This window comes from Mesoplodon bidens, assembly GCF_964165515.1.
Source record: "Mesoplodon bidens genome assembly, chromosome: 1".
Classification (NCBI taxonomy): domain Eukaryota; kingdom Metazoa; phylum Chordata; class Mammalia; order Artiodactyla; family Ziphiidae; genus Mesoplodon; species Mesoplodon bidens.
In genome coordinates this window covers 106,984,972-106,997,608 of record NC_138176.1, presented here as the reverse complement: position 1 = coordinate 106,997,608, position 12,637 = coordinate 106,984,972, and the positions used below count along the sequence as shown (strand labels likewise).

The following is a 12,637-nucleotide window of genomic DNA, read 5'->3' as shown; positions in this document are numbered from 1 at the left end:
TGCGTAACTCTGAACGTTTAAAAAAATATATACATAAAATTAAGACACTAAGGTCAGAACACTGAATGCAATTAGCTTACAATCTTACCGCGTCAGAGCTGGAAGAGGACAGGGAGCAGGTGGGGGGCAGCCAGGATGGCAGGAAGATGCAGGTAGGAGAGGGAAGGGGGAGGGAAGGTGGGGACAAAGACCCCCACCACGCTGGCCACGCACCTGACCACAGGCCGGGCGGGATAGCAGGTGGAGGGCGTGGCACGTGTGAGGCTGCGAGAGGTGAACGAGGCTACTGGAAACCCAGCGAGGTGAGGACCCTTGGGCCCAGGCAGCCGGCAGGCTCACAGTGGACAGAGCTTCGAGATGGAAGAGAACAGATTCTGACAGCAAAGGGCAAGACCCCAGTTCCAGGAGAACACGTGCAGGAGTGGAGAGCAGAGCAGCACCAGCCCCACAGACCGACGCTCCATGCACTGACGCCCAGGGCCCGAGTGCTCTGGGCAGGGCGAGAGGGACTCGGGGGGCTGATCAGAAGCGACACAGAGGCCCATGGGAACCAGGCCTGGCGAGGGGCTGGGGGCACAGCTACTGGCCGGGCACCGTGGGCCACATCAGGTCACGAAGGATAGGCAGAAGGGCAGAGGCAGGGGGCTGCCCATCCCCGGCTTGGAGATCTCTCAGCAGGAATGAGAACGCTCCCAAGGCTACAAATCTCTTATCATCACTCTGAGAGTGAAGAACAAGGAAGAAAACTCCTTCCTACTAGACACATGCTACAGGTAAGTCCAGTGAAGCAAACACGGAGAGGGCATCACTGAGCAGCCCCTCGGCCGCGGTCAACCACAGCTCGATGCAGGCCTCCCCACGTGACCAGGAAAAGGATACCATGAAACACACTTCCTGAATGATGGCTCTGTTCTTCTCCTCTTCGTTGGACAGTAATCTCTGTATCAGGAAATAACATACGAGGAAAGAGTAGAGGCTTTATCTTTGCGCTCTGTACCCAAGAGAACAAACACAACGCGTCTAAGGGCTCCCCCGCCTATGTTTTAACATATGACCCGCAGAAAAACTTGACAGAAGGTTACAGACCCTTGGAAATGGTCCTTTATGATCCAAGGACATAGAAAAAACCAAAAATAGGAGGCTTTTCTCCAAACAGGATAGAGGAAAATGAGAAATGTGGGTCTAGTTCTGGAGTCCAAGTGCACACTGCCAGCTCGGCCGCACCCGAGACAGGCCACTGCCACCACTGCAGACAGGCCCTCTGCGAGTCTCAGGACAAGCTAGCACGCGTGCCCAGCACCCCAAGTGGTCCGGACGCCCCCTCCCACCGCACCCCCATGACCCTTATTTATAGATACACTGTGAACGCTGTTTTACACGAGTGGCCTTCAAACTCCTGGCATTCGTGGAACCCTTACTTCGGCAGTTCTGACTCTGCTCCCCCTGGCCGCCCGCTGAGTCCTAGCCCCAAAGTTTGAAACCACAGCTTTACAGTCCTCTAAAATTGCTGAGGCTTCACCATCAGAAGAAACAAGTAAAACAAATAGATACAGACTACAAAAAAGAAACAAACTAAAGAACAGGGATAAATCTCTGAAAACACTGTCACTTAGAGACTTATTTCCTTTAAGATACACCAACACCCACAAAAACATTTGTCACCCTTTATTACCTTCAATGCATACTCTCTGCCACTTCCCAGATCTTGAGCTTCATACACAAATGCAAACCCTCCTGAAAAATAGAAAAATATACGTCAGTTTAGTGTTGTGATTTTATTTAACAATAAGCTTTAAAAATATCTTTGCCTGTCTCAAATAAAATTTGAATAAGCATGGGGAAAAATATCTTTACTAAGTAAAATACAAACTGGACTTGTGGCTAGCAGTTTGTCTTCTGCAACAATGATGGCCCCGATTTATATAATACTGCCTTCTAAATACCCTGCTTCACAGGAAGGAAGGGAATGAACATAGGAGCGAGATCAATGCGGGAAAATCAACACAACTGAGGCCAGTCCTATGAAAACAAATAAAAGACTAGTACCACACATGAATGTGGATGAAAGAATTCTTAATAAATCATTAATTCTAAATAAAATAAAATATTAACAAATCAAACTCAACAACATATAAAAAAGGATAATACATCACAACTAAGCAGAGTTGGTTTAATCAATGTAATTCAATTATTTTTAGTTTAATTTGCTTACTTTTTTCTAGCTTCCTACAGTGGAAAATTTCATCATGAAATTTAAAACTCTCAGCAAACTAGGAACAGAAGGAAACTTGCTCAACCTGATGACAGCAAACATCACTCAGTGGTGGAAGACCAGATGCTTCCCTCTAAGATCAGGGACAGGCAAACGTGTCTGTTCTCACCACTGCCATTCAGTAACACACTGGAAGTGCTGGCCAGTGCAATCAGGCAAGAAAAGAAATAAAAGGCATCCAGATTGAAAAGAAGTAAAAATGTTTTTCTTTGCAGACAACATGATCGTCTATGTAGACAAGCTTATACCTACACCCCAAAAGCTACTATCAGTAATAAACGAGTATAGAAAGGTTGTGGGATGCAAGAGCAACATACAAAAAAATCAACTTTATTTCTACAAACCCTAAGTTAGGCAAAGATTTCTTAGATATAAAAAAAAGTATGATCCATAAATGAAAAATATGATAAATGGACTTCATTAAAGATGTTTTTACTGATTTCTGGAATACACTGTTGAGAGTGTGAAAGACAAGCCCCTAACTGAACTTTGCAAATCACACAACTGGCAAAGGACCTCTATTCAGAAAATATAAAGAAAATCCAAAGTTCAGTTCAACAACATTTTAATGAGCAAAATATATGAAAAGACACTCAACCAAGATAAATAGCTAGCAAGTAAGAATATGAAAAAATGTTGTATCATTATCTACCAGGGAAATGCACATGTAAACAAGGATACTACTATACACCTATTAGAACATCTAAAAGTTCTGAAACCGACCTACCAAATACTGATTAAGGTGTGCAGCAACTGCAGGCTTATACACCACTCGTGGGAACGCAGAATGGTATCATCATTTTGGAAAAGTTTGGAGATTTCTTTAAAAGTTAAACATATGCCAACTCTACAGCCCTGTCATTACACTGCTAGTATTTACCCGGGAAAAATAAAAGCACACATCCACACAAGGACTTGTGCATTAATGTTCACAGCAGCCCCATTTGTAACTGCCCAAACTGGAAACAACCCACATGTCCATCAATAGTGAATGGATAAACCAATCATCCCTGCACAGAACACAACTCATCAACAAATAGGATGGAACTATTGCTAACATGCAGCAACAGGATGACTCTCAAAACAATTATGCTGAAGAACAAAAATCAGGAAAAAAGAGTATATGTATATGTACACATGATATCATTTATGGGAGACCCTAGAAAATAGACTAATCTACAGTAACAAAAAGCAGATCAGCGGTGGCCTGTAGGTCAAGGATGGGAGGAGAGGACTGTAAGGGAAGGAGGAAAATTGTGGAGGTGATGGGTTTGTTCACCACCTTGATGACAATGACAGCTATGTAGACATATATATACACACACATATACACATATATATATACACACATGGGACATATTTAAAGTGTTTTGACATATATGCAGAGTTACTGTACGTCACTTTTATCTCAACGTAGCAGTTAAAAAAATAAATAATAAGTCAATATAAAAAAATAGATGAGGGCTTCCCTGGTGGCACAGTGGTTGAGAGTCTGCCTGCCGATGCAGGGGACACGGGTTCGTGCCCCGGTCCGGGAAGATCCCACATGCTGTGGAGCGGCTGGGCCCGTGAGCCATGGCCACTGAGCCTGCGCGTCCGGAGCCTGTGCTCCGCAACGGGAGAGGCCGCAACGGGAGAGGCCACAACAGTGAGAGGCCCGTGTGCCGCAAAAAAAAAAAATCATTAGAAAATACCAGCAGTGATTCTGGCAATACATGGTAAGGATAGTACATTATGACCATGTGGGATTTACCCCAGGGATGCAAGGTTGGTTCACAGTAAAAAAGCAATCACTGTAGTATACACTATTAACAGACAGTGAGGGGCCCGCATACCGCAAAAAAAAAAAAAAAAGTGTTTTCTTTCTAAGTTCAAGAACACGCAAGGATGTCTGCTGCTCTCGGAGCATAATACAACTTTTTACTGGAGAGCCTAATCAGTGAAAGAAAGCTAGAAAAATAAAGAGCAGAAAGGTCAGAAAGGAAGAACTAAAGCTGGTCTTGCTTGCAGATGCTAAGACCATAAAGCAAACAATCCTAAGGACACTACCAAAACCTCCAGGACCGAAGGGCCACCGCAGCAAGGCTACAGGTCCTCTGGAACATCTCCTGGCCTCTGCCCAGCCCCAGCACTGGTCCCCTCGGCTGCGGCCGCACCCACACTACCGTGCTTCCTCCAGCACACCAAGCCCACTGCTACCCAGGGCCATTCCACTCGCCACAGCCCTGCACGGGCACCCTCGCCCCACAGGCACCCTCGCCCCGGACGCTGGCCCAACTCCCCCTCTTGCCACTCAGGCTCTGCTCCCCATCACCTTGCGGGCTCAGTCGTGTCCCAGCCACGCCCTATCCCCAACGCTCTTCCTTCTTCCCAGCACTTTCCAATACCTGACGCTCTATTACACATTCATTTGGATAACTGTTTACTGTCTCTCCCACTAGGCTGCAAGCTCAGTAGGCAGAAATGTCATCCAGCTTGTTCGTGTCACCAGCACTTAGGACAGAGTCTGACATATAGTGGGCAATTAGAAATGTGTGCTGAGCAAATGAGATCACGACGACAAACTCTTCAGCTATTAAAACACAGTCACGGGCTTCCCTGGTGGCGCAGTGGTTAAGAATCCACCTGCCGGGCTTCCCTGGTGGCGCAGTGGTTGAGAGTCCGCCTGCCGATGCAGGGGACACGGGTTCGTGCCCCTATCCCGGAAGATCGCACATGCCGCGCAGCGGCTGGGCCCGCGAGCCATGGCCGCGGAGCCTGTGTGTCTGGAGCCTGTGCTCCGCAACGGGAGAGGCCACAGCAGTGAGAGGCCCGCGTACAGCAAAAAAAAAAAAAAAAAAAAAAAAAAAAGAATCCACCTGCCAATGCAGGGGACACAGGTTCGAGCCCTGGTCCGGGAAGATCCCACATGCTGCGGAGCAACTAAGCCCGTGCGCCACAACTACTGAGCCTGTGCTCTGGAGTCCGTGAGCCACAACTACTGAGCCCGCGCACCTAGAGCCCGTGCTCCGCTACAGGAGAAGCCACACAATGAGAAGCCCGCACACGGCAACCAAGAGTAGCCCCCGCTTAATGGAATTTAAGAAAAAAAAAAGTCATGAAGAACCTAGGGGTAAAACAGGAATAAAGACACAGACCTACTTGAGAATGGACTTGAGGATATGGGGAGGAGGAAGGGTAAGCTGTGACAAAGCGAAAGAGAGGCATGGACATATATACAGTACCAAACGTAAGGTAGATAGATAGTGGGAAGCAGCCGCATAGCACAGGGTGGTGCTTTGTGACCGCCTGGAGGGGTGGGATAGGGAGGGTGGGAGGGAGGGAGATGCAAGAGGGAAGGGATGGGGGAACAGATGTATATGTATGACTGATTCACTCTGTTATAAAGGAGAAACTAATAATAAAAAAAAAGAGTAGCCCCTGCTCACTGCAACTAGAGAAAGCCCATGCACAGCAACAAAGACCCAATGCAGCCCAATAAATAAATTTTAAAAAATACAACAACACAGTCACTTGTATTATATTTAACACCCCCAAAAGCAGGACTATGCATTGTCTGTGAACACAGCACATGCAGAGGAAACAAAAGATGAGCAGGAAGTACATGCACTAAATTCATGGTGGTGGCTGCCTCTGAAGAGAAACAGAGAAATGCAACCAGGGGGTAGGGGGTCAACAGAACCTTTAGCAACATCTGTGATGCTTCACTGTTTAGAAAAAGTCTGGAACCAAATACGACTTTTTTCAAAAAGCTAACGTTTATTAATTCTGGATAGCGGGGACAAAGGTGTCTGTTCTGTTGTTATTCTTTCTACTTTTCTGCATTTTTCCTATTTAAAAAAAAACCCAATTTCAAATTTTGTTGTATAGCTACAGTAATCAAGACCGTGTGGCACTGGTGGAGGGACAGAGCAACAGAACAAAAGAGAAAAACCCCAGATATAGAGCCACACGAATATGCCCAAATGATTTCTGACAAAGATGCAAAAGCAATTCCGTGTTAGAAGCACTGTTTTTTCAATAAATGGTGCTGGAGCAATTGGACAGCTCCTAGCAAAACAAAGAAATTCAATCTAAACTTTACACCTTACACGACAATCAACTCAGAGCATACAAATGCAAAACCATGAGACAGCATAGGAGAGAAATCCTGGAGATGCAGAGCTTGGCAAAGAGTTCTCAGACTTGACAGCAAAAGCAGGATTCAGGAAGGAAAAGTGATAGAATAGACTTCCTGCAAGTTAAAACTTTGGATCCACAACAGACCCTGTTCAGAGGCTGGAAGACAAGCTGCAGCCTGAGAGAAAACACTTGCAAACCACACCTGACAGCGGGCTCGTATCTACAATACTCAACGAGCTCTCAAAACTCAGCAACAAAAGAGGATTCGAAAATAGGCAGAAGGGGGCTTCCCTGGTGGCTCAGTGGTTGAGAGTCCGCCTGCCGATGCAGGGGATGCGGGTTCATGCCCTGGTCCGGGAAGATCCCACATGCCGCGGAGTGGCTAGGCCCGTGAGCCATGGCCGCTGAGTCTGCGCAACCGGAGCCTGTGCTCCGCAACGGGAGAAGCCATAACAGTGAGAGGCCCGCGTACCGCAAAAAAAAAAAGGCAGAAGGCACAAAGAGACGTTTCTTCTATGAGGATGGGCAGGTGGAAATAAGCACGGCGTTAGCCTTTAGGGAAACACAAATTAAAGCCCCAATGAGCTATAACTACACACCTGCTGAATGATCAAATGAAACCACAACACAAAATGCGGGCAAAGACTCAGAGAAACTCATCACGCTTTGTAATGGACTCGGCTGTGTTCCCCCCAGAAGTCACGTGTTGAAGCTCTAACCCCCCGCCCCACCAATGTGACTATAGAGGGCATTTAGGGAGATAAATAAAGTTAAGGCCCTGACCCAACAGGACTAGAGTCCTTAGAAGAAGAGACACCAGAACAGCTGAGGGAAAAGACCTCACCAGAGACCCTGCCAGAACCTTGATCTCAGACTCCAAGCCTCCAAAATCATGAAAATGAATCTACTGTTTACACCACCTTGTCTGCAGTTTGTACAGCAGTCCGAGCAGACTAAGACACTCCCACTGCTGATGGGAATGTGAAAATAGCACAGCCGCTCTAGAAAACAGGTTGGTAGTTTTCTAAAAAACAAAACATGCAACTGCCATGTGACTCAGCACCTGGGCATTTATTCCACAAAAATGAAAACACAGCCACACAAAAACCTGTACATGAATGTTTATAGCAGCTTTATTTCAAATAACCAAAAAACCTGGAACAACCCAGATGTCCTTCAGTGGGTGAATGGCTGAGCAAACTATGGTACATCCACCCCACGGAGCGCTCTGCAGAAATAAAAATGAACTAGTTACAGACACAACAACCTGGATGGATCCCCAATCATGCAGAGTGAAAAAAGCCAACTCCAAGAGGCTACAGGTTGTGTGATTTCGTTTATACAGCATTCTTCAAAGGACAAATTACAGAGGAGGCCAGATTAGTGCTTTCCAGGGGTCCAGGAGGGGCATCTGGCTGTGAAAGGCATGAGGGACCCTTGTGGGGATGGACACATCCAATCCTGGTTGTGATGGCAACTACAGTTTTTCCAGATGCTGCCAAAGGGGGAACGGGCAGTGTACGCAGACCTCTCTGCATCTTTTCTTACAACTGCACATAAGTCTACGATGACCTCAAAATTAAAAGTCTACGTAAAAATAGTAACACTAGTGTATAAAACGCACGAAGGAATGCCATGTTGGGCACTGCTAAGACAGTGCCCTACACAGTCATTACCGTGTATGTTCTGGAATCGGGAAATGGCTGACCTCCTCTTCCCCACATATGGGGGGGCAGTGCACGTGCATGCGTGTGTGTGTGTGCGTGTGCGTGTATTACATAAAAATAGGACTCAGACCCAGAATAATAAGAAACTCCCACAACTCCTGCCCAATAAAAAATGAAAAAAAGATTTTAACAAACATTTCACACACAGAAAAGATACACAACTGGCTAATAAGCAGGTGAAAAGGTGTTGGACAGTATCATGGGGAAAATGCAGATTCGACCACTGCACCCTCTCAAGAACGGGTATAACCACAACGATAGGCGCTCACGAGCTGGTGGGGCAGAAGCTGGTGCAGCCACGGTGGAGAGGGTTTGGCCGTTTCATCTGAAGCTAACCCTACATCCAACCTAAAAGCCCGCATTCCACTACTGGGCATTTTACCCAAGAGAAAGGAAAACACACATAAACCTCACAAAAAATGTTGGCAGCTTTATTCACAATAGCCCGAAATGGGAACACCCAAAGGTCCATGGCAGGTGAGGGACAGCAAACTGCAGCAGAAAAGGGAACCGAACTTCAAAACCATGAAGCCGCTGGTGAGAGCACCCGGGCGCGATGCCAGAGACACACTGTACCAGAAGAGGGGACTCAGAGCCAGCAAGCGCCTGGCCGGGAGGGTGACTGGGTCCCAGAGGCTTTCTGGGGTGACAACTTTCTGCACAGGCATCTGCTACACAGGTGCGTGCATGTGTCAAAGCACCTAAAGTCTGCATCACCCCAGGTGAATGACGCAATTCAAATTATTTTTAATAAAAGAAAATAGGCACAGTATGTGACCATGCAATTCCTGAAGGGGAGCCAGAATGGCTAACAGGCACTGAAATAAGCTCAAACTCACCCATCAGAGAAGCGCAAACCAACAGAACCAGATACCACTTTTATCCACTAAAATGAGGAGGATGTGGGGAGGCTGGAGTTCAGCAGGGCCTCCGAGGAGGCTGGTGACTGTCCCTCCCACAGTGCAGGGTCACAGACAGGGGCAGGGTGAGGTGGGGCATTGCTGGCAGGACAGCGAGCACCAGGCCAGGTGGTGCAGCAGCATGGGAAGCAGGTCAGGTGATCTTAACACGTTTTCTCTCAGCATTATTGGTAAGAAGCAGACACTCCTACGGAGCAGAATTCCAGGAGCTCCACTGCACACACGTGACCGCTACCTACCCTACAGAGAGACGCCTGCTCATGCAGACAGCAGGCGGTGTCTCTGGAAACGAGCAGGCCTGGCAGAGGGAGGAAGGAGAGCACCTCCCCACAGGGAGATGTCCCCACCCCAGGACCCTCCCCGGAAGACACCCCCAAAGTGTCCGTCCCCAGGGCCACCTCCCCAGTGTCCCACTCCAGGCACCCATGCGCTGGCAGACAGACACGCACTGGAGAAGTACCACAGGCCTGGCACCACAGGCGCCCGGCGGGCAGGGCAAAGCCAGTGGCGGCCTCCGTGCCCGGCTCCCACCTGGCCCCCCAGAGGCACCACTCCAGCAGCTTCTTTCACCTTGATTTCCTCTGGACACCTATCCCTCCAGGACACACCTAAGACAACCCAGGCTATTCCTGGGACCAGAGCCTCCCCTGAGCTCCCGCCCAACTCCACCATCACCCCCCGGGGGCACTGGCAAGCTCCCGACGGCCCCGACCTCAGCACCACCATGATCACAATCCACGTGAAGCACCAGGGACTGTGCCCCCCAAGTAGCCAGGACCCCATAAGTACTGCTATGGTGATTATTACTGCTTTATGCTGGGTGCTATCACCACGGTTAAAGGCTGACCTTAAAGCTGCCAACGTGCCAGTGAAGGGTCGGGTGGGCCAGCTGAGAGGGCGATCACTCAGGCACAAGACGTGGGCCACCTCATCCCGATGGCCACAACCAGCCACCGAGCCTACGCCCCTGCTGCAAAGATCCTGGTTATCTGTGCTCTGCAGTGTCCGAAGAGGAAACGTCCCCTCGGAACCCTCCCTGGCAGAGAAGAGCCCACCTCACGGGAGTGAGTCCACAGAGCAAAGCAGCCCTACAGAGCTGGGCTGCCCGAGGGACCAAATGCTCCTAAGCAGTAGCGATCCATCCCCGTTATCCTTTCTGGCAGAAGGAAGCATGAGCATGCAGAATCCAAAACAAGAAGACACGCAGAACATATCCTGAAGTCCACTTGGACTAGGCATCTCTGACGTTGTGGGAACTCCCAGTAATTTGCTTTAAAAAAGTGAAAATTTAGAACAAATTTTGAAAAGATTAGAAAGCTATCTGGATCACCGGACCCACAGTTCTGCCCAACAACCCATTTCAGACAAGTGCAAATTCCAAAAAGCTAGGAAAACCAATGTTTTTTCCCTAAATCATTTGAGAGCAAAACCTGATCTATTATAAACTCATGTGGGGCAACACCTGACATGAACTGATGTGAGGCTATCTGAAGACTTAATTATCCCACAGTGAGGATGCTTACTTATTTAATTACAGATATAGTAACACACTTGATTATGCGACACTTTCCCAACTCCCGCGGCAGTATCCCAGGACATACAGGATACACACTATCTTTCTAAAACCTGAAGAATTCTGGAATTGTCAACATAGGTACCCAAGCGCTTTGGGTTTGGGAACTTCCCCATATTTATGCAAGACAGCCTGATTTCCCACAGCCTATGTTCTAAGGTTGCTATTTTATGTGAACGACTTCATACAGGTTTCTTACCATTCCAGTTCAGAAAAAGTCTTCACGAGCTTTAGAAGCTGTGAGCTGCCAGTTCAGTTTAAGGGGAGGAAATCTACAGTTCCTAATCACAGTGGTGACTTCCAGCTCCTGGCATGCCCAGAGAGCAAAGGGAACAGGTGCTCTGCACAGCCACAGTGGCTGCTCCCCTTTCCTTGTTCTTCATCCTGGGTGTTAAGCCACAGGCAAGAGCTTCCTTCTCTCCATGACTCACCTCCCATCCCACCCCTCCTCCCCCTGGCCCTGCCACTGCACCCAGCAGGGGTGCATCCTCACCCTCCCACCTCAGCTGGGCCCACTGTCTATCCACCCAGAGGATCCCCTGCACTGCGTTGTCCTTTGGTCATCAAAGCCTGTGTCTTACCTGAACTTCCAAAAGGCAGAAACCATGTACCGTCCACTGTGAATTCCTTAAAAGAATCAAAATACTTGCCTGGTATTTTCAGAATAAATGAATTGATCTGGGGAAACTCTCATTACTAGAGATACTGGCCCCTACCTCTGAAAGAAGAGCCTGAGGTTTTCTCACTAAATCACACCCAAAATCTCTTCGTTTCTGACAGTGGAGAAAAAGTGTGTTATGAAGCTAAGGCCAGGACATCACCTCAGGCCTTTAGGAATGAGGGCACCAGAACAGTCAGCCAGTTTCCCACCTCAAATGGAGCACAAATAGAAGCAAGAGTGCTAATGCAGGGGATACAGTTCTGCTTCAGCACCAGCCCCAAAGCCAACTGTGTTTAGCTGGTAAGCACCAAGGCTAGGGAAATCTGCCATGCCAGACAAAACAGAAAAACCCAGATGAGGAACTAGGACTGAGCCAACACTGGTGATAAATTCTGGGTGAAGAAGGAGGAGGACGTTCAGGAAGCTAGAGAGAGCACGCGGAAACACAGCCGACTAAAGATGGACCAGCCCACCCTGCAAGGTTCTGCTCCGATCACACCTGTTGGCCCAGCTTGCAGTAACTTCCGTGGGATCTCACAGAGAGGTCGGGGAGCGGGACGCTCAGGTGGTAAGAGAGGGAAGCCCGGCTACCGGACACTGCGCTGTCTGTCCCAACATCCAAGCAGGGTAGGACTGCGGTCACCCACGCCGGAGTTCCTGTCACCCGAGGAGGGCCAGCCCTACGTCCACTGCCCCACTACCGCCCTCCATGCGAGGAAAGGACCACGACTTAGACCCACGCCGCCGCAACGCCCGCCTCCGGACTCCAGCCTTCAGCCGTGCGGGGCCCCCTCGCTCCAGACCCCGCCTGCCCACCATTCCTTCCCGCCGCCACAGCCTCCGCTCCGGCCGCGGGTCAGCCCACACCTGCCGCCAAGACTACCTTGCCCCGGCCTGACCCCAAGCCTCCGACAAGGAAGTGCCCAACCCTAGGCCGGTCTCACCCTCAGCAGTGGCCTGCTGGCCGGCCGTGACCCTCCCCGCCGCGGCCATCCTCCCCCGGCCCTGACCCTCCCCCGGCCGGGCCCATGCCACCGGTCCCGGCTTCACCTTCGGCCAGGACCCGCCGCACCCGCAGCCGCAGCTCGCCCATCTCCACCGTCTGCCCCACGAAATCAGTCTGGTCGCGGCCGGCAGCACCACCCAGGGAGCCCGGGCCGGCCAGGAAGTCGAGCGCAGACTGCAGCAGCGACATGGTGGTGCCCCGCGGCGGGCGCCGGACAGAGGGCTCAGCGTCCAGCCGCGTCCGGGTCCTCTCGGCAACCGCCGGCCGCGAACCGCACCAGCTTCCGCCCGACGCCGCGACGCAGGGGCGGGAGCGCGTCGCCGCCCGGAAGAGCGCCGGCGCCTCACTTCCGCCGC

At 49.8% G+C, this 12,637-nt stretch overlaps 1 protein-coding gene across 3 annotated transcripts in view; it reads right to left on the bottom strand.

Moving 5' to 3' along the window:
• GAK (cyclin G associated kinase) overlaps positions 1-12,567 on the bottom strand; it is a 54,038-nt gene extending 41,471 nt beyond the window's left edge. For all 3 annotated transcript variants that reach the window (XM_081241005.1, XM_081241006.1, XM_081241007.1), the window contains exons 1-3: positions 12,326-12,567; positions 1,673-1,734; positions 880-939 (exon numbers count right to left, since the gene is read on the bottom strand). In XM_081241005.1, coding sequence (XP_081097131.1) covers positions 880-939; positions 1,673-1,734; positions 12,326-12,470 — 267 coding nt within the window. In that variant the 5' untranslated portion in view covers positions 12,471-12,567. The remainder of the gene's footprint in view (positions 1-879; positions 940-1,672; positions 1,735-12,325) is intronic.
• Between the last annotated feature and the right edge of the window lie 70 nt (positions 12,568-12,637).